The sequence below is a fragment of the Cydia pomonella genome, chromosome 8 (assembly GCF_033807575.1).
Source record: "Cydia pomonella isolate Wapato2018A chromosome 8, ilCydPomo1, whole genome shotgun sequence".
In the NCBI taxonomy this organism is placed as follows: Eukaryota; Metazoa; Arthropoda; class Insecta; order Lepidoptera; family Tortricidae; genus Cydia; species Cydia pomonella.
In genome coordinates, this window is record NC_084710.1 from 22,303,845 (window position 1) to 22,329,353 (window position 25,509).

At 38.3% G+C, this 25,509-nt stretch overlaps 2 protein-coding genes across 4 annotated transcripts; both read right to left on the reverse strand.

The window, feature by feature from the left end:
• Positions 1-219: 219 nt before the first annotated feature.
• Positions 220-5,954, reverse strand: LOC133520831 (uncharacterized). Of its 2 annotated transcripts, none has more exons than XM_061855510.1 (2): positions 4,564-4,652; positions 220-3,368 (listed from the first exon to the last, which is right to left on the reverse strand). In XM_061855510.1, the coding sequence occupies exon 2, from the start codon at positions 3,277-3,279 to the stop codon at positions 1,192-1,194; it is 2,088 nt and encodes a 695-aa protein (XP_061711494.1). In that variant the 5' UTR covers positions 3,280-3,368; positions 4,564-4,652; the 3' UTR covers positions 220-1,191. The 2 variants fall into 2 exon arrangements, with proteins under 2 accessions (XP_061711494.1, XP_061711495.1); XM_061855511.1 differs by having other exon boundaries at positions 3,157-3,368; positions 4,564-5,954.
• A 12,142-nt stretch (positions 5,955-18,096) lies between these two features.
• On the reverse strand, positions 18,097-25,241 carry LOC133520848 (uncharacterized). 2 transcript variants are annotated; one of them, XM_061855534.1, is made up of 5 exons: positions 25,112-25,241; positions 22,041-22,093; positions 20,046-20,084; positions 19,010-19,129; positions 18,097-18,346 (listed from the first exon to the last, which is right to left on the reverse strand). In XM_061855534.1, the coding sequence occupies exons 1-5, from the start codon at positions 25,151-25,153 to the stop codon at positions 18,232-18,234; spliced, it is 369 nt and encodes a 122-aa protein (XP_061711518.1). In that variant the 5' UTR covers positions 25,154-25,241; the 3' UTR covers positions 18,097-18,231. The 2 variants fall into 2 exon arrangements, with proteins under 2 accessions (XP_061711518.1, XP_061711517.1); XM_061855533.1 differs by having other exon boundaries at positions 19,007-19,129.
• Between the last annotated feature and the right edge of the window lie 268 nt (positions 25,242-25,509).

Below are 25,509 nucleotides of genomic sequence, written 5' to 3' on the forward strand. Positions count from 1 at the left end.
CATAGAAAACATCCATCACTCAGGATTCTCAGGAACAAATATCTGTGTTCATCACACAAATAAATGCCCTTACCGGGTTTCGAACCCAGGACCGTTGGCTTCATAGGCAGGGTCACTACCCACTAGGCCAGACCGGTCTGTCCGACCATGTGGCCGGCACAATTTGGATAATTGGATAAGCTGGTTCACTGGTGGATAACTCTTCAATAAAACGTTGGATTTAACACAATAGTCTTTTATTTCGACTTTCACATTTTTGAAGCACAATATTTGTGCACTAAAACTAATTTTATTATTTTTAACACAGAGTTATGGACTTACGCGTGCAGCCATTTTTGATAGAGAGAGCGAGAGCGATGAAAGAATTGACACTATCTATGGGCGTGTGGCGCCGTTTGAGATACCAAAAAAAACTATGTTGACAATAAATCGCAATTACTTATAACGCTTAAACATTCCGCCCGCCAAGAACAGTATGTTCTTCCTACCGCCCGCCATGACATCATACAACAGTACATACATAACAAGGTTTAGGAACTGAACATTACTAACGTACTAAACTAACATGAAAACGAGTTAACATGACATCAATAGATAACTTTGCACTCCATCTAAATTTTTTAAACATAAACAATACAAATACACTGTTCACCAGTCTATAAGGCAGAGATCATGAACAACTTTGATTACAATCTATAGAGATAGAGAAAACAGGCTGACTAAGACAAGTAACATTGTATGCTAACTTTAGCACGTTAACTAACATTTACTAACATACCCGTAAAAGTGAGTATCCAGAAATCACCTGAAGGTTAAAAACCCTTTAATTACTACATACCACATAAATGTAATTTAGAAAAAATAAAACTTATAAGTATACCTATTACAATATTTATACAATTAGTACTCTTTCCTATCAGTCATTTTGAATAAGTACACTTGTATAGTTTTACATACTAGTAGAATTTAGAAGTATTAATAGAGACTTCAGTAACAACCTTGTAGGAACTTCATTACGAGTAAGAACCTAAAGTTATACAGTAACAGTATCAACCATATGAATTTTACAGTACCATTTGGGTACCTACAACTAAATTTAACACATATTAATAACATACTCTTAGTCTTGCTCTGACTGGTAGCAAAATAAGAATACAGGAAACTATAACTTTAACTACATGACAAATAATACTAGTTGGCAACAGGCAACACTATTAATTTGGAAACAGGTCTCATAAGTTTGGAATGTTTACATTTTAAGGTAACGACTCTAGTGACATTGTCTGGACCAGGGTGCTTTTCTTGTACTAACCCATATAACCACATCGAGGGCGGGAGATCATCCTCCTTGACTAACACTACGTCACCTACCTGTGGCTCTGGGGTCACCTTAGTCCATTTGTACCTCTGATAGAGCGTTGTTAGGTACTCCTGAGACCACTTTCGCCAGAACTGCTGCATAATCTTCTGGGTGAGCTGCCATCTATGTAAAGGGCTGATTTGAGAATCTTCATAGTTGCGATCTGGCGCGGTTACCAGAGCTTCGCCAACTAGAAAGTGTCCCGGGGTGAGTGGACTCGTGTCCACTTCATTTGATGGCAGCTGGTACATGGGCCTACTGTTTAGACAAGCCTCAGCCTGTGCTAAAACCGTTGATAACTCCTCAAACGTGAGAGTGGTGCCATCTAGGACCCGTTTCAAATGATATTTAGTAGAGGCGACACCCGCCTCCCAGAGTCCACCGAAATTGGGAGCCCGGGGTGGAATAAAATGCCATTCAGTACCTTCATTAGCTAAGGCCTCAGCAACCTCTTTCATGACAGAAGCCTCGCCCTGCTGGAAGAGGATGCGCAGTTCCTTGGATGCACCGACAAAGTTGGACCCATTGTCGCTCCAAATCTCCTTACAGGGTCCTCGACGTGCCACGAACCGTCTATAAGCAGCTAGAAACCCTTCAGTGGTAAGTGAACTTACTGCCTCCAGGTGGATACAACGGGTTACCATACATACAAACAGTGCTATATAGCCCTTATAGCTCTTGCATCCTCTACCTTTGGATATTCTGATATTTATAGGGCCTGCATAGTCGCACCCGGTGCGGTGGAACGGTCGAGCAACAGTCACCCTGCTACTGGGTAAATCAGCCATGAAGGGTTGAGTTTTGGTGACTTTGTACTTTATACATCTCACACATTTACTTAAAATATGTCTAATCAAGCTTTTGGCATTAATAATTAGAAACTTGGATCTTACATAATTTAGGGTGAGTTGGGGGCCTCCGTGGAGAGTCCTTGAGTGAGCGTCACTCACAATCAGCTTTGACAAGTGATGGTCATGAGGCATTATGATAGGATGCTTTACATTATAAGAATGATCGCTATGCTCAATCCTACCTCGCGTTCTCATAATGCCATCCTCGTCCAAGAAGGGACACAATGATAAGATAATGCTTCTCCGGGGAATTGGATTAGAGTTATTCAGGTTAGTTAATTCCCGGGGAAAGGCTGACAATTGACTTGCTTTAATACCTACCTTCAAGGCATTATCAAGCTCTCTTGCGGTCAGATAGGATGGAAACGATTCTCCTTTCAGTTTTTTACAAAATCTGAGACAGTAAGCTACTACTCTTACTGTCTTTGTTAAAGATGAGTATTTAGTCCAAGCACTCAACTCTTCGGATGGCTGAGCAGGGGATAAAACTGTACATACCTGGACTTTCATGGGCTTTGCTTCTAGCTCAGTGGATACGGGCTCGGATGTTGGATGCTGGTAGTTAGGGTCATGTAGCCAAGCTGGGCCATGGACCCACAACTCGAATTGGATGAAATCAGATGGTGACATTCCTCGACTTGCACAGTCTGCCGGGTTGCTGGTGGATTCTACATGCGCCCACTGATCATGGTTTAGTATGGATAGGATCTCGGTGACGCGATTGGCAACAAACGTTGTCCAACGGTTCGGCTCACCTTGAAGCCATGCGAGGACTATGGTTGAGTCTGTCCAAGCCCTGCAATGACTGACTGGCATGGATAAGACAGTGGATACTTCTGCCAGCAGTTTGGATAAGAGTACTGCTCCGGAAAGTTCAAGTCGGGGTGTGGAAATTTGGCGGATTGGACAGACCTTCGTTCTGGCTGCGACTAAATGGACAGTAACATTACCTTCATGATCCACTACCCTCAGGTATACGACTGCTGCGTAAGCGTCGTTGGAGGCGTCGCAGTACCCATGCAGCTGGATATCACTCGCGTCTTGCCTGACGCCAACCCATCGTGGCATGATGAAGTCGTTGAGAACCGGGAGCTGCTCACGGAACTCATTCCACTCTGTCAGCAAGTTGGAAGTCACTTCCTCGTCCCACGAGTGACCTGAAACCCACAGTTTTTGCATGTATATCTTGGCTCGGATAATGACTGGGGAAATCCATCCCAGTGGATCAAAGAGACGTGATATGTCAGACAAGATGTTCCGCTTGGTGACGGGGGTTGGCTGTGGAGGTAAGTTAACCTTATAGTGAAATGAGTCAGTCTGATGATTCCAAGACAAGCCTAGGATTTTGATCATGTCATCCAGTTTTATGTCTTTGTCAGAGCTGGTAACCGGGTGTGGATAAATTGTTTCCATTAATCTTTGACTATTGCTTGCCCATTTTTGTAATTCAAACCCAGCTTTACTTAGCAAACTAACTATTTCCGAATAGATTTGGATGGCTTGATCATCTGTCTCACACCCACTCATGAAATCATCCATATAGAAATCTGTCAGCACCCTTTCTGCAGCCAATGGATAATCTTTACCATCATCTTTAGCCACTTGCTGTAAACTTTTGACTGCAAGATAAGGAGCTGACGAGACCCCGAAAGTTACACGTAACATCCTGTAATCCTTTACAATGTCATCAGAACTCTCACGCCACAGCAAGCGTTGGAAATCAGTGTGTTTGTCCACGACTTTAACCTGCCTGTACATTTTTATAATATCTGCTATAAAGCAAATTGGATGAATACGCCATTTCATGATGATATGACGCAGTTCTGGTTGTAGTCGTGGACCAACCAAGAGATCATCATTCAAGGACCTGCCATTAACACCTTTAGAAGAGCAGTCAAAAACCATGCGAAACTTGGTTGTGGATTTGTCGCTGCGAATCACGGCATGGTAAGGCATGTACACACAGCCAGGTCTCGCAGCGTCCCGCTGGTCTTGGATAAGTTCCATGTGATTTAGTGATAAATATTCATTTATCACTTTGGTATATTCCTGCTTTAGGAGTGGATTGCTATCCATCTTTTTCTCCAATGAGAGAAATCTCCTTAAAGCCACTTTCCGTGATTCGCCATACTGACATGATGGATCTTCATCACGAAATGGGAGACTAACAACATAGCGACCTGTACAGTCTCTAGTTGTAGTGGATGCATAATGCTCCTCACACACTTGGTCCTCCTTAGACAACAAGTTGCGAGGCTGATCAGTTTCTATTTCCCAGAATTTACGGAGAGTGTCATTAATGGAGTTATCCAGAATATGAGCAGTTATAAAGCTATTAGAATGGTTACTCACTTGTGTTCTTCCTGACAGGATCCAGCCCAAAGCGGTGTTCTGTGCTGTCAGCGTGGACGTCGGATTACGTACAATACCCTCTGTCAGGGTCAGTCCATACACCTCAGCACCCAGCAACATGTCCACATGGCCTGGAGTGTCATATCCTGGATCTGCCATCTTTAATTTCTTCAACTCCTGCCAATCATGAATCTCAACTTTCTGTGAAGGAATGGGATTAGTTACCTGACTTACCACATATGCTTGAACAACGCAACTAAAAGAGCTACAAATGGATTGTATTTTGAATTGAACTTTGTGTTTAATTGGGACTGACAAGGGGATTTTTTCTCCGCCCAGCCCTGAGGGATCAACACTAACATTAACAGGTATCTTGTGTAACTGAAGCAATTGTACAGCACGCTCAGTCACGAATGATAATTGTGCACCCTGGTCAAGAAATGCCCTAAGTATATGACAGTTTCCTTTATTTTCTACCTTAACTAATGCCGTTGTTAATATTATCTCACTATTCGATGAACCTGAACTTTCGGCAGCGTGAGCCACAATGTTACCAGGCCCAGGTTCCTTCTGTTCCGACTTCTCATGGGTACTTGGCTGTTGGTTGTGGATCTTCACCCCTTCAACGGCTCGGCTTGGTTGCGCTGAAGGTGGTTGCTCGCTGTCCAGATGCAATAGGGAGTGGTGACGGCGGCCGCAGCGCCTACATGTTGTGTCTCGCTTGCAGTGTGTTGCAGAATGCTTTGCTCCAAAGCAATTGAAGCACAACGCCTTACTTTTGACAAAGTCCCTCCGTTGTTGTACAGAGTCCTGGCTAAACCGCTTACATTGGTACAACAAGTGAGCCTCTGCACAAAATGGGCAGGATACTGATGATGCTGATGAGGTAATGCTGAACACTTTAGGTCGCTCTGTTTCTTTTAATCTTGTTTCTTTCTTAGTACTTGGCTCTAAGAACTCCAATGCTCTGAATCTGGATTCTAGGAATGTTGAAAATTCACTAAACGTTGGTATTTTATCTGAGTAATCACTTATCTTGTGTTCCCATTCTTTCCGGGATTCCTGGTCAAGCTTCTGTATGATCAGGTGGATGATGATAAGATCCCATGTTGAAACATCAATATTCATGTTGGTCAGAGCACTTAAACATTCATTTGTTGTGTCTAATATTTGTTTGACACCATAAGAAGATGCTGCGGTTAAAGTCTTTTGGCTTATTAAGCGGTTAAGTATGCACGATGAGATGTAGCGAGTGTTGCTGTAACGTTTCTTCAATAATGTCCAACATTGTTCATAATTTGCATCCGTTATAGGTGTGTGTCGTATTAACTGCTCTGCTTCACCCGTCAGATGACCCTTTAAGTAGTGGAGCTTTTGTACAGGTGCTAAAGTCTGGTCATCACAGATTCGAATAGGTCGTGAAAAGTAGGCCACTCCGCATACTTGCCAGAAAATACGGGGATTATAATTCTAGGTAGCTTCACTGCACTTGATGGATTTGATTCACTCTGTAGATTATTATGTGTGTGAGTTGAGGATGTTGACATTGTTGATTTGATTTTTTCCAAGGCCTCTTTTAACTGACACTTATAATCAATATATTTTTCTTCGACTCTGTCATAGGTTTCATTTGTGAAGTACGTATTGCTTGGATCCTTAGATTCTAACAAAATCGTTTGATGGTTGCTCTCGAAAGATTTCCAATTTCCTTCGAGAAGATCTAACCTTGCTTGTAAGTACGTGTTGGTCATACGCGATTTCGGTGATTTTTTGAGGTTAGAAGCGGCCTTGTCAATTTTCTCTTCTATATTTTGCTGTAATTTTATGTATTCCATGGTGATAATCTTGTAATTGCGTTCTTATTCGGTTCGATTGGACCAATGTCCGACCATGTGGCCGGCACAATTTGGATAATTGGATAAGCTGGTTCACTGGTGGATAACTCTTCAATAAAACGTTGGATTTAACACAATAGTCTTTTATTTCGACTTTCACATTTTTGAAGCACAATATTTGTGCACTAAAACTAATTTTATTATTTTTAACACAGAGTTATGGACTTACGCGTGCAGCCATTTTTGATAGAGAGAGCGAGAGCGATGAAAGAATTGACACTATCTATGGGCGTGTGGCGCCGTTTGAGATACCAAAAAAAACTATGTTGACAATAAATCGCAATTACTTATAACGCTTAAACACGGTCGTCATATCTTTTGTAAAGTTTAAAGAGAACTCTCAAATTATGTAAGTACAAAAGTTTTCTAAAACATTGTCTCCACATTCAATTCATGGGCTATGCACAAATCATAAAAAAAATACAATTTTCTTTTGTCTTTCTCATAGATGAAACCTATAAAATTATTGACGAAGTCTTTATTCGAAGACTCGAGATCTTTAAAGTCACAATTCAAAACTCAATGAAGGACTCGACTCGGGACTTAAAAGACTCGGGAGTTTGTTAAGCGCAGAGTCGTGTAATAACGACTTGAGTTCTTACTAAATCTAGCGCAGTTATAGTTTAAGACATTTATTATCTCATAAAGAATTTAGTTATCGTTTCGGCTTCCTCCACCACCCGATTTTCACGAAGCGAATAGATGTACAAGATTGTATTCATTGCTATGATCAACTTTACTATAGAAGGAAGAAGCCAAGGAGGCCAATCGTTTGAGCCGTAACGAACGAAACGATAATGTCTGTCTGTCGCACTAATATGGAAGAGTGACAGAGAGAGATTACCGTTTCGTTCGCTACGGTTCACACAATTTTCGAATTAAGGTTTACTATGGAACATCTGATACTTTTTCATTGAGCCTGTGCCTCGTGTGCCCTTTGTGGTATTTCCCTCAATTAGATATCTATTTATGTCAAATAAAGGCCAATGTCGTATTTATCATAAATTGTGCCAATTACGTCAACAGTTTATGAATCATGTATGATAAATATAGTAGCTTTAGTCGTCCTGAGCTCAGATATATATTTAACATTACCACAAATAGGAAGGAAGTACTATATCCTACTTAATAATGATGAGGCCTACGGCATTATTAATTTTAAAGTTTTTTTTATATGTAATAGGCAGCAAACGAGCCGCCTGATGGGAAGCAGTCATCGCCGCCCATGGACATAAGCAACATCTGAGGAGCCACTTATGCGTTGCCAACCTTTGAGAACCGTAAATACCTGCTTCTTGAAGAACCCCACGGCATAGCGCTAGGGTAACACCTCAGAAGGTTGTTCATTCCACAACTTGCGCGCCCTGCGCAAAAACGAGCGAGGTGCCCGCTTGTTCTTGGTGTGTTTTAGAAATTAAAAAATTGTGAACAGTTACCATCAACGCATGAAACAACCCGCCAAAACTCTCTGCGGCCTGCGGCCTAGACCACCGGCAGTTTGGGCTTTGCTCTGCTGCTGATGGGCCTCGCCAAGGTCACGGCTCAATTTGGTTCCACCCGCCCGCCAGCGTAAAAGTAACATCATAGTAAAATCGCTCCTCAAATTTATTGTAAAAATGGTGTTTATACGCGTAACTAAGTCCCAATTTTTGGTTATTTGCGTAGTTAAACTGAACTACTAAGAAGATTAAACGAGATCGGGACAGTTTAGTGTACAAATTAAGTGAAATTGAACATTTAAGATCAAATAATCACGATCTACCCAGTGTTGGTGCAGTGCTATAGTAAAACGACCTAAGCGACAGGATCTGCCCGGCGCTTAAGGCGTTCTTTCTAAAACTATAAGTGCAGTGATAAATAAACGCCGTGTCGGCCGGCACAACACGACAATTGCAGTTGATTTATAATAAAACGAAATAAAAAGGCCTTATTAATAGTGTATTTGAAGAACTAAAACTGTAAGTAAGAATTTTACGTAACCTACCTACGAACTTCAAAGTCTGTTATAATTACTGGCCGATACTTCTTTGTTGAATGTTAAACATGACAGGAGATCGATCCTCCCCGTTAAAAAGCAACTCGATGTCGGACCTACAATCGGAGGACTCCACAGCACCAGCTAGAAGCAACATCACAATGCGCTCGAAAAGAAAGCAGCCCGATGACTCCCTGTCACCAGACTTTGAACTATTTAAACGGGAGCTAATGGCAATGTTTAGGGACTGGGCCGGCGAACAGACCCAAAAGTTTGATAGATTAAATAATAGCCTCTTGGAAGTTAAGGCCCAAAATACAAATATTGAAGTGCTGAATAAGGAAACCGTGGGTAAACTCGATCTTCTTTCAAAACAACACGAGCAAGCACTGGGTAAAATTGACTCCCTGGAAACAAAACAAACAGAGACCACATCGCGAGTGTGTGACCTTGAGAACAAGTTCGATGATGTTCAACGTCAGCTCCGTTCGAGCAGTGTACTAGTACGAAATATTCCTCCATCTGAGTCTAGCCTGCTGGATATTTCCGTCAAGTTGTTCGAGACTGTTGGAATTGAACTAAAGGCTACGGACATACGCAATTGTTACCGCCAAGGCAAGAAGGACACTACAAAACCTATCGTTATCGAACTGAGCAACCCTATGCAAAAAACCAACCTTCTAAAGGCATCAAAAGCTTACAACCTGAATAACAAACAAGATAAACTAAATACCTCCCTGCTAGGCTTCAGCGAGTAACATAGCATATATGTCTCTGAACTTCTGACTGACCGTGCGAATAAATGGTTCTTTATAGCCCGTCAATTAGTCAAAAATCAAAAATGTAAATATGCGTGGACGAGGAACGGCAGAGTTTACATAAGCATGGGTCAAGGGGAATCCGAAGTGTTAATCACAAGTGAGAACCAATTAAACTTACTAACTGAATCATGACTATTATGTAAGCTCTGCCCTAACCCTACCTTTAAATTATTGCCCTGTATCTGTGTTAGCATAAGTATTTCTTCTTTTGCGTATATTCTAATAGTGTCAACGTACAACTACCTATCCCTAAAACTTAATTTGTACTATTTAAGTAAAAATAATTACACACACGCTCCCATGCCACTCACAAGTCACACAACACACTTTTATTTTAATTTCACATATGTTGGCATAACATACAAATACCTAATTTTGCAGACTCTGGATCACGAAACAAATTATTTACACAAAACTGAGCTCTTGGCTCCTCACATATTTTTGAAAGACACTGGCGGCTAGCACAATAGTCGACGTGTTCGCAGACATTGACACAGTCAATGTCTCGCGTTCCTTGTTTTGTGATCCAGAAGACTGTGCAAAAGAAATAAAATGCAATAGCAAAACTCTTACTATAATGACACAAAATATACGAAGTATATCGCGAAATATTGATGAACTAAACCTGTTGTTACATAGAATAAATTCTCGAGTGGATATTATAGTTTTGACTGAATGCTGGCTCAGCGTAAACCCTTACTTACCAATTCTACCTAACTACTATGAAATACATACAAATAAGAACATTAACCAAAATAGTGGTATAGTGATTTACATAAGGAATAATATACACGTGTCTTCAATAGAGCCTTATTTTAATGATGGCAACTGCCTTGTCCTCAAGTTGGGGCATACCACTGCTATAGTCGCCATTTACCGCTCTCCTTCATTCAGAAATTTGTACAATTTTACATCCTCACTGAACACTACGCTTGAGTCATTAGCTCGTTTTCAGAATAATATCATCACTGGAGATGTAAATATTGATATTAAGCCTGGCAGCGCTGACCCTCATTACGATGAATATCTAAATACCTTAGCATACCATGGATTAATGCCTGCGCACACAATAGCAACACGTGAAAATAACTGTCTGGATCATTTCATAATAAAATCTAAAAATGCAACTACAGCTTTTGTCCTAAATACTTTAATAACCGATCACAGACCAGTCCTCTTAACATCAAATAACTGCTTAGATACAACAACTTCACAACGCCACTTGATCACCCGTTTGGACTATAATTCTGTTTGTTCAGACCTAAGTGAGCTAGACTGGGAGCCCATTCTAGGATGTACAAATACTGAACATGCAACAAACTTGTTCATTAGCATATTACAAAAAGTCATATCAAAAAATACTAAGAAGTTTACCGTCCCAAGATCTCAAATAAAATTTAGAAGTTGGATCACCCCGGGGCTAATACGGTGTATAATGAAAAGAGATAGGCTACACTTGAGAGTTCGTAAACACCCCGAGGACCTAGACTTACTACACAAATATAAAAACTATAGAAATACGTGCAACAACATTTTGAAGCAGCTCAAAACTATTCATGATAAACAAGACTTAAGTAGGAACAAACACAATCCTAAAGCTATATGGAATTCAGTTAAAAAGATTTGCTTTCTAAAAAAAGATCCTAAGCCCCCTAATGAATTATTACAATCACATAGCACCAATTATGATTCAATCAATCACGTCAATAGCTTTTTCGCGGAAATAGGAGCTAATCTAGCACAAAGGACACTATTGCAGTTAAATACAACTGAAAAAGAGCTAGCATCAAGTTTATTAAAGGATAGTACTTGTAGTAGTCGCCTCAAATCGATGATTCTACTTCCTACTGACATATACGAGGTTTCACATGGCATTGACCAACTGAAATCTCAATGTGCTATTGGATGGGACGGTATATCGACGTATTTTATTAAGAGAACCAAAGAATTTATTCTAGCCCCGCTAACTCACATTCTTAATTTGAGTTTATCATCGGGAGTATTTCCAAGTGCTTTTAAACAGGCAGTAATATCACCCATACACAAGGATGGGAACAGAGACGATGTAAACAACTATCGACCTATCTCGATTTTGCCGGCGCTCTCTAAGCTCTTAGAGAGACTCATGAACACTCGCCTAGTAAAATATCTAGAAAGTAACAATATACTCTCCCCAAACCAATACGGGTCCCGTAAGGGTAGGTCCACGGAAGACGCGGTGAACTCCATAACCAGTAAGATAGCTCAATATTTAGACAACAAAAAGAAGTGCACCGCAGTCTTTCTTGACCTCGCTAAGGCCTTCGATACCGTCTCTGTTCCCATTCTACTTGCTAAAATGGAATACCTTGGAATAAGAGGTCTGCCCCTTCAGTTATTTGAAAACTATCTCTCTTGTCGTAAGCAATGTGTGCGCATAGGCGATACCACCAGCCAGTTCTCTCCAATAAGCTATGGTGTCCCGCAAGGAAGCATCCTGGGGCCAACACTCTTCTTAATATACATCAACAATCTATGCGACCTAAACATTCCAAATGCCCAAATCACAACCTTTGCCGATGACACTGCCATCTTATTTGTTGGGGACAGCTGGTTGGAGGTAAAGTCAGCTGTAGAATCTGGCTTGAAATTAGTTACGAACTGGCTTAGTAAAAACCTGCTCACATTAAACATATCTAAAACTAAATATATTAACTTCTCTATCACTAGTTCCAATCAGCCGAAATTTCCTTTTACACTTAAAGTACATAAATGCTCCAATGGTGATTTGCAAGGTGGTGCAACTAACCCTGCTATTTGTAACTGTGAATTGCTAGAAAATGTTGATCAAACCAAATATTTGGGAGTGATAGTTGACCGACATCTTTCTTGGTCAAGGCATATTCGCTATCTGTCAGACCGTATTCGCAAGCTAATATTCATTTTCAAAAAAATAAGGCGTGTTTCTGACCCACACTTTCTTAAATCAACACAAAAAAACATAGCATTAACACAATCATTGCTTACTTATTGCATACCGGTCTGGGGCGGTGCTGCTAAAACACACTTGCTTCCATTAGAACGTGTACAAAGAGCGATTCTAAAGGTCATGTTCTTTAAACCGATTAGATTTTGCACTAGAACACTTTACTCCATAGCTCGGGTCCTATCAGTCCGTCAACTTTATATTGAGCGTGTTTGTCTAAGACAACACAAATACGTCTCTAATCAAAGCGCACGTCGCCTAGGTGGACGTAGAAAACATAAAGTGTTCGACTCAGTTGCGCACAATACAGTTTTTTATCGTCGTCAACTTGACTTCCTTGCACCCTTCCTTTATAACAAAGTCAACGAATATTTATACATTCAAAATGATAATAAACACTGCTTGATAAAAAATATCCGTAATTGGACTCTGACCCTAAACTACGCTAACACTGAAAAACTCCTTGAAATTGTAAGGTGATTGGCTAGATTCATTCTGTAAGATAAGCATTTAAATAAGTTTTTCTTCTTCTTCGTACTAAAGGTAAAATAATCTTGTAACAGTTGGTCTTATCAATAAAAAGCGATCTAATCAAAATATTGCAACCACTCATAGTCTTATATACGTAAGGGCTATTGTTGACCAACAACCAGCAGTAGGTATATGTATGATAAATTAATAATATATAATGAAAAGTTCATCACACAAGCACACACACACACACACACACACACACACACACACACACATTACTGATATTGTATACGTACGAGTATATACTTAATTAAGCAAAATGATTATCCAATTTTTAGATTTGTGTACCAACTAACCTTTGCTGCATTTCTAAAAATAGAGGTGGTTCCCTGATCCCTATAAGACAGGTTTACCTAGTTTAGGGCTCAGGACACTATTCCTAGGCTTTCCAACAACAATAGAATGCTTCTAAAAATGTAATACTTTTCTACTGTGTAATAAGCTGCAATTTTGATACCTAAATAAATCATTTTTCATTTTCATTTTTCATTTTTTTTCATTTCATTGGTCGATTAGGGCCCATTCATTTCATATTCATTGGTAAATGCGGGGTGTGGGAGATTTCCATCAAGCATGCCATAGGGCCCGCATTCGGGGAACTGTTTTCATTGGTCGATAGAGCCCGCACGAGTGGTGCGGGAGATTTCCAAAACGCATGCCATTATGAGTTTCACTAGTCGTTGCACCACCTTACCGCCTGCGGGGAGTAGCCCGCATGCTATATATCGACCGAACTATCGACTTATGAGTTTCACTAGTCGTTATACCACCTTACCGCCTGCGGGGAGTAGCCCGCATGCTGTATATCGACCAAACAATTGACTTATGAGTTTCACTAGTCGTTATACCACTTTACCACCTGCGGGGAGTAGCCCGCATGCTGTATATCGACCAAACAATTGACTTATGAGTTTCACTAGTCGTTATACCACTTTACCACCTGCGGGGAGTAGCCCGCATGCTGTATATCGACCAAACAATTGACTTATGAGTTTCACTAGTCGTTATACCACTTTACCACCTGCGGGGAGTACCCCGCATGCTGTATATCGACCAAACTATTGACTTATGAGTTTCACTAGTCGTTATACCACTTTACCACCTGCGGGGAGTACCCCGCATGCTGTATATCGACCAAACAATTGACTTATGAGTTTCACTAGTCATTATACCACCTTACCGCCTGCGGGGAGTACCCCGCATGCTGTATATCGACCAAACAATTGACTTATGAGTTTCACTAGTCATTATACCACCTTACCGCCTGCGGGGAGTACCCCGCATGCTGTATATCGACCAAACAATTGACTTATGAGTTTCACTAGTCATTATACCACCTTACCGCCTGCGGGGAGTAGCCCGCATGCTGTATTGGGAGCGTGCACGACTGTCACGCAACCTAGTGTCCGCAAGTCTAGGGGAAAACGTCAATTCACTACATCTTATAAAACTACTCCAAAACTAAAAACTACTGAACGGATTTTCATACGACTTTCATCTATCAATAGAGTGATTCTTGAGGAAAGCTTAAGTATATAACTTGTTAAGGTTTTGTGTACATTGTTTGAAATATAACGAAGTTGTCGGAAAAAATCACGCTGGCTAGGAGCTTTAATCGAAAACGCTGCCTAATCCGTTTGAGCTATAACAACAAAATGTATGATGGGGATGTTTCTCATTCATAGATCTACAAAAAAGTCCGCGATGTTAAATGTCTATCTTTTAAGGATAACTTACTATATCCATTCTTAACTTCTAGAAAAAGATCACGTAATATGTGGCATTTGCAAAGCTATTTACATGGATACATTATTAACAATATCGACCGAACTATCGACTTATGAGTTTCACTAGTCGTTATACCGCCTACGGGGAGCCCCACGTGCTTTATACCGACCCAGTTATCGACCAATGAAACTGAGCCATTAGGTTTTTTACTTAAAGCATACCTACACTAACTGGAGTACCCTTTCAGTAAATGACCCTCCTGTTCAAAACCTTGCACTATGTGAAAAAATCAAATAAAAACATTTCTATGTGTGCTATGTTTGTGTGTGAAAATGAGAATTTTTATTTAAATGTGTGTGTGTGTGTGTGTCTCTTTGTTTCGACACAGATCTTTTTTGCGTTTGTGAGTAATCTTTTGCATGTGTTATTTTTTCACTTTTCACCTTCCCCAAAATTCGGCGACGCAAAAAAATACGATATATAAGGGTACTTCAGTTACGGTATGGTCTAAGGTCTTATTGAATTTTATTTTTATATCCATATTATGAAATAACGTAATTTAAGAAGAAAAACAAATAAAATTGTTTACATTGTTAAGGCTCGTGGCACCTCTTTTTAAAATAACAAATGGTGTTTACTGTGATTGAGATTAGATTATATAATACCTATAGCAATATTTGGAATGTACCTAAAATCAGTAAACCTTGCGACATAATAATTTATTAAAGAATAGATTCACGAATGTATTTTGACAGTTTCGTATATTGTATTATTTTTTTATTATTTTATTTTATTGCATATTAATCATGTGGTACATAACAGGTATTACATTAGGGCAAGTTCACACATGAACCCTGTTAGGGCACAGCAAGTATATCTTAAACTACACTAAAACTAGGAGGTGCATGCACATAAGTACATAAAATTAAAATACTTATGTTCATACTTATTAATTCATACTTATGTTCAAGGCATAAAATTAAAAGATAACATTTGATATTTTATTATTATTTTAACTTAATAGTTTGTAAATACTCTCCCACAGAAACATTAATAAATTCTTCTTCTTCTTGTTGTGCCATGTCATCATCTGACGTCGGCGACCATCTCTCGGAACTTATTTCTATCTTTTGCTATTCTGCTCAGGTTAGCAGCGTCCTTAATATGAGTCCAGCTTTTAATGTTATCCATCCAGGCTAGCTTCCCTCTTCCTCTACTTCTTTTACCCTCTATTTTGCCTTCTATTATTTTCCTTAGAATTACATATTTATTGTTACGATATATATGTCCAAAGTATGAGATCTTTCTTTTCTTTACTGTTTCCCAAAGTTCCAATTTTTTCTTCATTCTTTGCAAAACTTCTACATTGGTTATTCGATCTCTCCATGATATTTTTAGCATTCTTCGGTAGAGCCACATTTCAAAAGCGTTTATTTTTGCCTCGATGGTTCGGTTTATGGTCCAGCCTTCGACACCATACATAAATACAGATAACACGTAACATTTAACCATTCTCCATCTGAGTTTCAGGTTTATATCTTTGTTGGTGAATAGCTTGTTCATTTTCATGAATGTACTTCTCGCTATCTCTATTCTTGTACGTATCTCTTTCCGTGGGTCCCATTTTTCATTAAGAGAGCTTCCTAAATACTTGTAATGTTTGACTCTTTCAAGTGGCTTACCGTTGATAGACAGCGTGGTCGATTCCACCGCGTTCTTGCTCATTATCATGTACTTGGTCTTTGCTATGTTCATTTTTAAACCGTAATCTTCCACGACAGTATTTAAGCGGTTTAAAAGTTGTTGAAGGTCTTGTAGGGAGTGAGCTAAGATAACGGTATCATCGGCGTATCGGAGGTTATTTATCACTGTACCGTTTACTCTGATACCAGTTTCAACGCCATCAAAAGCTTCTTGAAATATAGTTTCGGAGTAAAGATTAAACAATAATGGTGATAGGATGCATCCTTGTCTCACTCCTTTACGTATTTTGATATCATTAGTGCCAGATGTTCCGACTTTAATGTGGGCTGACTGGTTCCAGTACAGGTTTCTGATAATTCTTTGATCTTTGCTGTCCACTTCTGTCCTGTTGAGTATATGCATTAATTTGTCATGTTTTACGTTATCGAATGCTTTCTCAAAATCAATGAAACATGCATATACTTTATTATTATATTGCAAACTGTTCTGCACTAGCACATGAACTGCAACTAGGGCTTCTCGAGTTCCTAAACCATTTCTAAATCCAAATTGGTTATCTGAAATAATTTTGTCGATTTTGTTATAAATTCTCATGTGAATCACTTTAAGAAATACTTTCAAGGCGTGGCTCATCAGGCTGATGAGCCTGTGGTCGCCGCATGTCTTAGCGTTGGCCTTTTTAGGGAGCGCGAGGAATGTGGATTTTAACCAGTCTTCTGGTAATGTTCCATTATCATAAATATTATTGTATATTTTAACTAATAATTTCAAATTGTCGTCATCTAACAGTTTTAATAGTTCTACATATATCCCATCTGGGCCAGCAGCTTTTCCGTTATTAATAAATTAGTATTATTTATATTAAATTCAAATTATCATTATATAATATTAAAAACATATTTAATATAATTTATTATTATTATACATAATTTTATTTGGGCAAAGATGTACCTATGGTTGGTTACACGCAGTGTTGGCCGAACGCTAATTGCAATTGACCATTTACCGTTACAAATTGAACCGTAAATTGAACTGTAACTATTACAAATTGAACCGTAAACTGGACGGATACGGTTCAATTACGGTAGTTTACGGTTCAATTTGTAATAGTTACAGTTTACGGTTACGGTTTACTGGACGGTTACATTTTACGGTTCAATTTGTAATGGTTAATGGTCAATTGCATTAATGTTTCGGCCAACACTGGTTACACAGATGTGTACTTATAGGAGGCTACACGAAGGTTCGTAGTTCGCGTTGTAAAAATTATCACAACTTATTGACGTACCTGCCGAAAAGCTTTTTTGAGATACCACTAATACAGGTAAAGAGAATTTGAAGTAGAGGTGGATTGTCAAAGAAAACTTTGTAGCCACAGTAAATTAACTGCCATCTTTCGACACGTGATTCAAACTTTTAGAACGCCATTTGCCATTTGACTTTCACTGATATGTGACGTTATCTATGAAAAGGGACCTTATTGTAATGGCGCTTCCGCCGTTATAAACGATGCACCGATACAAATACAACGCTGCGCGACGCAGTGCCGCGTAAGCGCCATCGACAATAAGGTCCCTTTTCATAGATAACGTCACATATGTTAAAAGTGGCACCATCTAATAGATTAAAGGCCAAAGGTATGGCGGCATCGTTTCGAGCGATGGCGCCACAACCTTAACCTATGCCCGGTATGATGGCGCCACTTTTTGATATTTAACAAATTTAACACATATCAGTGAAAGAATAAGGATCAAAGTCAAATGGCGTTGTAAAAGTTTTAGAGGCAGGCAGTAAATGTGGCCACAAAATTTTCTTTGACTTTCCACCTCTATTTCAATTTCTCTTTAATATAGGTTATCAGGTAGCTTCAATGCAATATCGGTTAACACTGACGCAGGAGAATTAAAACAATTTTAGAATTATGTAACTGTATTTATTTAATGAATTTTCTGTTTGATGGAAAAATAATTGCCCAGGAGGATGCCCGCGGTAATTGTCAGCAAAATGTCTACTAAAACAATTTTCAAATTATTTAACAATATTTATTTACTGAATTTTCTGTTTCTTATAAAAGTAATTCCCTAAGAAAGCTAGGAGGAGGACGCCAGCAGTGACGCCAAGTACAGTCAGCACAATGTCTGTTGTCGACATCCCGTTGCCCCTGAAACAAAGATATTTATTTAAATAAATATAAATAAATTAGTACTAGTGGCTCTGTGAGCTGCAGACCTAAGGCTTGGAAACCGGTTAAACTTCCAAACCGTTATAATGTACTTGGCGCAAAACCTTTTAATTTCTTAAACCGGTTCTCATAAGAGAACAGTTCTTGTCAAATTAATCGGTTTAGAACAATAAAAACCTGTTTCTTTCTATGTCGGTGTCTATGTTTCCGTGGCACACCACCAGGCCGACCGGCCGTTGCGTCGGTCTCCGAATAAACAGGTTTTTTTAGATTACAAAAAAGTTCTTAAAACGTTCGCGTTCTTATAAAAGTTCGGAGGAAAACCGAAATAAACCGGTATTTACCGGTATTTTAAAAACCGGTTCCGAGCCTTGTGTAGACCTCGCGAGCATAGATAAAAAAAAAACAAAAACTGAATCGACAAAAAAGACATCCGGACATGAGCACGAATATTTGTTCCTGACACATGGGTATTTTCTATGTATTTAAGTATTTATCTATTATATGTATATATCGTTGTCTAAGTACCCACAACACAAGCCTTATTGAGCTTACTGTGGGACTTAGTCAATTTGTGTAATAACGTCTTATATTAATATATTTATATCTATATGAAATTTAGTTTCTAAATTAACTTACGTAGTAGATGCTTCATGTGTGGGGCCGAGGGTAGGTGAGGGTGTGGTGGTGTAGTTGTTGGATTTGAACGTGGTTGTGGGGTCAGCTGGTTTCAGTGGGTTGGGTTTCGAGTTCTTGACAAACCTGCAAGAAAATATGTTTTACAGTACATATGCTGCTACTTTACCGCACTAGTGCGAAAATTAGCATATTACGTTACTGTGTCGAACATTTAAAGGGCCATATGTACTGTAAAACGTTGTACGATACATGTGCGAATAGGTAATTCGCAACTCGTGTCGATTTAAAACGCTCCCTTCGGTCGTGTTTTAATTTATCGCCACTCGTTTCGAATTTCCTATTTTTCGCACTTGTATCGTAATGTACTATTATTGCATTATTTATACTAGCTTCTGCCTGTAATTTCCTCTTCGTAGAATAAATATAATTGCATAATAAATTCCACCCCCCTTTCAACCAACTAAGGAATGGTTTCCGGGATAACAACTATCCTATGTCCTTCCTCAGGACTCAAAATATCTCCATACGAAATTTCATCTAAATCGGTTCAGCTATTCAAGCGCGCAGAGGTAGGTAACAGACAGACAGAGTTACTATCGCAGTTACAATATTTGTATGGATTTTTTAAATTTTGTAGTGTGTGACAGAGACAGAAACAAACAATATCTCTCCTCTACCCGTTTTTCTTACCTTACATATGACAAGCATTAATTTATCTGGCGACCGAAGAGCTGGCGGCTTCCTCGCACAACGTATCAGTATTGCGATACAACGAGGAAATGTCGCCAGCATCCTTGGTACAATGCCTCAAGGGCCTATTTTAGATTTAAGCTAGCCATTGTAATCCTCTGTTATTACTTATTACCATTACGTATATGTATATTTAATTTATCTTAAGTTTTCAAAATAAAATTAGTTACACTTATTAGTCACACTCAACAGAAGATTTTCAAACAGTGACACGTTTTCATTACTCTTTGGTATAATTCAGTGAAATGAAGTAACTTTTGCATACATTACTTAGTTTTATAATACTTACCCAGCCTTTGTACATAGGTCATCTGTAGACATAGACATTCTGAAAACAAATTTTAATACAAAATAAAAAAACTGGGAAAACGCGAGTCGGACTCGCCCACCGAGGGATCCGTACTTTTTAGTATTTGTTGTTATAGTGGCAACATAAATACATCATATGTGAAAATTTCAACTGTCTAGCTATCACGGTTCATGAGATACAGCCTGGTGACAGACGGAAAGACGGACGGACGGACAGCGGAGTCTTAGTAATATAGTAATAGGCCCCGTTTTACCCTTTGGGTACGGAATCCTAATAAATAGGTATATATTACGTTTTTTTAAACAAAGAAACGAGTGAGGGCAATAATATGTTATTAAAATAGTTTTTACCATAATAAATACGAATTTAATACTGTATTGTCATAAAAACCTGATTTTCATTTTGTAATTTCAAAATTAAAATCGTAGTTTTATTATCTGTATATCCCGTGACCGAAAACACCGACTATAGGTAAAAAACTTAAGTAATTCACCTGTTGTATGTTGTTGTGACGTGTTCGAATAGACAATACATGTTTAAAAGACACACACAAACAAAACAAATGTCTATTCTAACACGTCACAACTACATACAACAGGTGACTTACTTTTTGTGAAGTTTTTTACCTATACCATTTTTGAAGTGAAAACTTCTTTAGCGGCGCTGGGCACTTTCTGTGATGGGGAAAAAATGTTAAACTCGGGACAGGTCACGTGACCGACAGATTCGACAGATTGAAAATTCGTAAAACGGACAAGTGACCTGATCGAAAAACTCCATGATGGTTCTAGTAATGATGATGGTGTAAGAGTCGTTGAAATTATGGATGGAAGGTGATTTTTCTGAGATGAACTTTTTAATGTTAAATGTTCATTTCATTTTCATTACATTTCAGAATGTCGTTTTACAATGAGAGCGTAACAGGCCAATTCGAGTTTTAGTTATTAAATCTCATTTCAATATGATACTGATCTGTCAGTGTCAAAAGTGAAGTTTTTGGCCCATCCATCGTGTAGAGGAGCTTTTTAGGGTTCCGTTGCCAAATAGCAAAAAACGGAACCCTTATACATAGATTCGTCATGTCACTCAAGTCCGTCTGTCTGTCCGATTATGTCACAGCCACTTTTTCCGAAACTATAAGAGCTCTACTGTTCAAACTTGGTAAGTAGATGTATTCTATGAACCGCATTAAGATTTTTACACAAAAATAGAAAAAAAAAACTATTTTTGGGGGTTCCCCATACAACTCAAACTCAAAAAATCTTTTTTCATCACACCCATATGTGTGGGGTATCTATGGATAGGTCTTTAAAAATGATATTGAGGTTTCTAATATAATTTTTTTCTAAACTGAATAGTTTGCGCGAGGGACACTTCCAAAGTGGTAAAATGTGTGTGTTCCTCCCTCCCCCCGTAACTTCTAAAATAACAGAATGAAAAATCTAATAAAAATATATGATATACATTGCCATGCAAACTTCCACCGAAAATTGGTTTGAACGAGACCTAGTAAGTAGTTTTTTTTAATACATCATAAAATTAAAAAAAAAATTGTTCTTCAAACCCATACGTGTGAGGTATCAATGGATAGGTCTTCAAAAATGATATTTAGGTTCCCAATATTATTTTTTTCTAAACTGAATAGTTTGCGCGAGAGACACTTCCAAAGTGAAAAAATGTGTGTGTATTCCCCCCCCCCCCCCCCCCCCCTGTAACTTCTAAAATAACAGAATGAAAAATCTAAAAAAATATATGATATACATTACCATGCAAACTTCCACCGAAAATTGGTTTGAACGAGATCTAATAAGTAGTTTTTTTTAATACGTCATAAATGGTACGGAACCCTTCATGGGCGAGTCCGACTCGCACTTGGCCGCTTTATATTGTAGGAATTGGCCTGTATCTTTGATTGTATGAAGGTGGCTTTCTGATATAGTGTTTTCGTGAGACTCTTTAGAAGAGTTAACTTACGACTTTCCATTGATATTGGTTAAAATATAATCCTCGGAGGCAGCTGACGACACCTAAAAGATTAAATTTAATTTTCAATTAGCATGTTTTAGTTATTAACAAATTCGTTTAGTGTGATGTTTTGAACTATAGATACAGCTTATAAAACAAAGTCCCTCGCCGCGTCTGTCTGTGTCTTCTCGATAAACTCAGAAACTACTGAACGGATTTTCATGCGGATTTCACTTATTAATAGAGTGATTCTTGAGGAATGTTTAAATGTACAAATTATTAAGGTTTACCCGTGCGTTTCTATGGCGGGTCGCTAGTTGAATATATTATGCAGGATATTAGGTTAGCTAAGTCTAGTAAAATGTCTGAACACAATCGGCCGTAAAATGTACAACCAAGTCTTTGGAGACATAAAAACTGCGAATAACAATAATTTATTCGTACTCAAATCAAATAAGTTTTTAGCAAAATTTCATTAGGTACATACAGGCAACTCATAAGGGCAACTAATCACTTATCGAGCCAATTCTAAAAAACCCAAGCCAATTCTAAAAACCCCAAACACAATTAGGTTGCGTTGTTTTATCCCAGAGTTCATATGGCCACCTCTTGTCTCCATCATCAGATCAGCTCGATGGTACCATAATATTGCATTGTCACCCGACTTACATATGTATGCAAATTTTCAGCTTCATCGGAAACCGAAAAATGGGTCAAATTTAACTTGCAAGATTTGACCCGTACGCACACCGAGGTACATTGCAAGTTAAATAAAAGCTTGTAATAAAAATATCTAGTCTCTGCTACCTACTATTCGTTGAATGATTTTAGGGTTCCGCAGTCAACTAGTAACCCTTATAGTTTCGCCATGTCCGTCTGTCTGTCTGTCTGTCTGTCCGAGGCATTGCTCCGTGGTCGTTAGTGCTATATAGCTGAAATTTGACATGGATATATATATCAATAAAGCCAACAAACTCGTACAATAAAATCTAAAAAGATATTTTTTTAGGGTACCTCCCCTTGACGTATTTTTTTTTTTTTGCTTCAACACTACAGTGTGGGGTATCGTTGGAAATGTCTTTCAAAACTAATAGGGGTCTTCAACAAACATTTTTTTTATAATATGAATATGTTCGGAGATAATCGCTCCGAAAAAAATGTGTCCCCCCCCCTCTAACTTTTGAACCATAGGTCTAAAAAATATGAAAAAAATCGTGGAAGTAGAGCTTTAGAAAGACATTATATGAAAACTACAGCGGACATGATCTGTTTAGCTGTTTTTGAGTTATTACAAAAAGTTTACCCTTCATAGTTAAAAGACGTACATCCACAGTTCATCCCTTGGTTAACAATCTACTATACTTTAAGCTCCAGTTTAGCTTATTGTGACGGAAAAGTAACTACGGAACCCGACTCTGAGCATGGCCCGACATGCTCTTGGCTGGTTTTTATAATAGGAATGGCATAGTCCTGCATGATACACTATGCTAACAATAGCCATGTAATATATTATTGACATTAACTTCATACGACCCAGTGTTGGCCGAAAGTATTAACTTTGCAATTGGCTACATAGGACAAAAATAGATGGCTTATTTTCTATCCATTTATCTACATTTTGTTATAATATTCAACATGTGTCAAGTACCCAATTGACCAATAACCATTACAAATTGAACCAAATTGAATTAACGGACGGTTACAGTTTACGGTTCAATTTGTAATGGTTAATCGTCAATTTTACTTTTCTGCCAACACTGATACGACCTATTTTATAACAATATATGGTAGTGTAACTTAAATATATAATAGGAATGTATTGTAAATATCATGATGTTGGTATAAATAAATTGAATTGAATTGAATTATCGCGTCAGCAACAAACAAATAAACATATAAAGAAACATAAACTTTCACATACAATATAGATTGAAACGAATGCATATAACAATAACTTGATTTCTGGCCGCGACGTCAATGTAATAACCGCCGATAGCAGATTTTTAATATTAATAATAAGGAGATTTTAGTCAGTTATAATTGCCTAATAGTTTCAGATTTGATGCTGTCCCAGAGGGCCTACCGCGAACCACGTTCCACGTGTTGCCTCTCTGTCACACGTGTAAATTTGTACGTAAGTGTGAGAGGGAGGCAACACGTCGAACGTGGTTCGCGGTAGGCCCTCAGAGCCCAATTTTGATTTAAGACAAAAGTGGACGACCCGAAGCCGCCTTTCCATACAAAGGTAGTCCCCATTTTCCTCTCTGGATATTAATTTTATTGAAAATATTTTGACACAATTTGATGTATATCCACCACAGCTATAAGTACCCCTTCGTTTGATTTTTAATGAATATTGTACTAGTCCAAGAGTTAGGAGCATTAAAAAAATATGAGATAGAAATTAAAAATGTCTCAGATTACTGGCAAAAATTTGTTTGGTTTGAAAATGCCATCACAAAATAATTCGCAAAATTCATTGTATGAAAAATCGAATTTCGTTAAATTTCTCCATACGTAACGCCAATTTCATAGGTAATGACCTAATATTACTAAAGGTACATCAAATTACATGCAAATATTTTCTATATTCTAATATCCCGGGAGGAAAATGGGGACTACGTTTGTGTGGAGACGCGGTCGTCCCCTTTCCTCTCAACAATTTGTTACGGTTTTGATCTGGAAGATCGCTCATGCTGATTAGTGCATGCGTTATGGAATGTACGGTCGCGGAAATTGATTCTTTAGCAACTTGCGGTTCAAGTAAATTTGGCTGTATATACTTATGGTAAGAGCTGTCCATTGTAACGTGACACGTTAACTGCTAAAGAATCAATTTCCTCGACTGTACTAATCATTCTAAACATTCATATGGACGTTATGGAAACTCAAAATCTAGGGGTACAGAACAAGCCTCTCAGTTAGAATATTGAAATTGCTTTGTGTCACTAGGTATATACTTTTTTTTTTAATATTAAGTTTTATTTGTAAAACAATTAATAAGAATTACAGTAAAATGTAAATAAAGGTACAATATACTTACTTTAGTTTATACAATAATAGAAAATATAAAAACTTACCAAAAGAGCAAAAGTTACGATAAAAAGGTGCCCAGTGTACATTTTTAATAATTATAACGATATATTTTATGATAAATAACGCGTGTTGAACACACAACCGCCGCGGCCGTAATAATTAATTTTCCTGTGTATGTATTTATAATCATGGTTTTAAACTCATATTTTATTAAGGCCTTTTCACGTGTGGGATTTGTGAGCGTAATGACAAAAGATCCAGGGCCTATTTCATACATACCAATGACTCCTGACAAACTATAGAGATGATAATACGTTGAACTTTATAACAATATCGAATGAGAAAAATGTATTGTGTTATTTTGGACACAAAATACCTTAAGAGGTATTCCTAGTTGCGATTTTTCCATACTAACGCTCTCGACTGTTTCCTCCCTGGATTA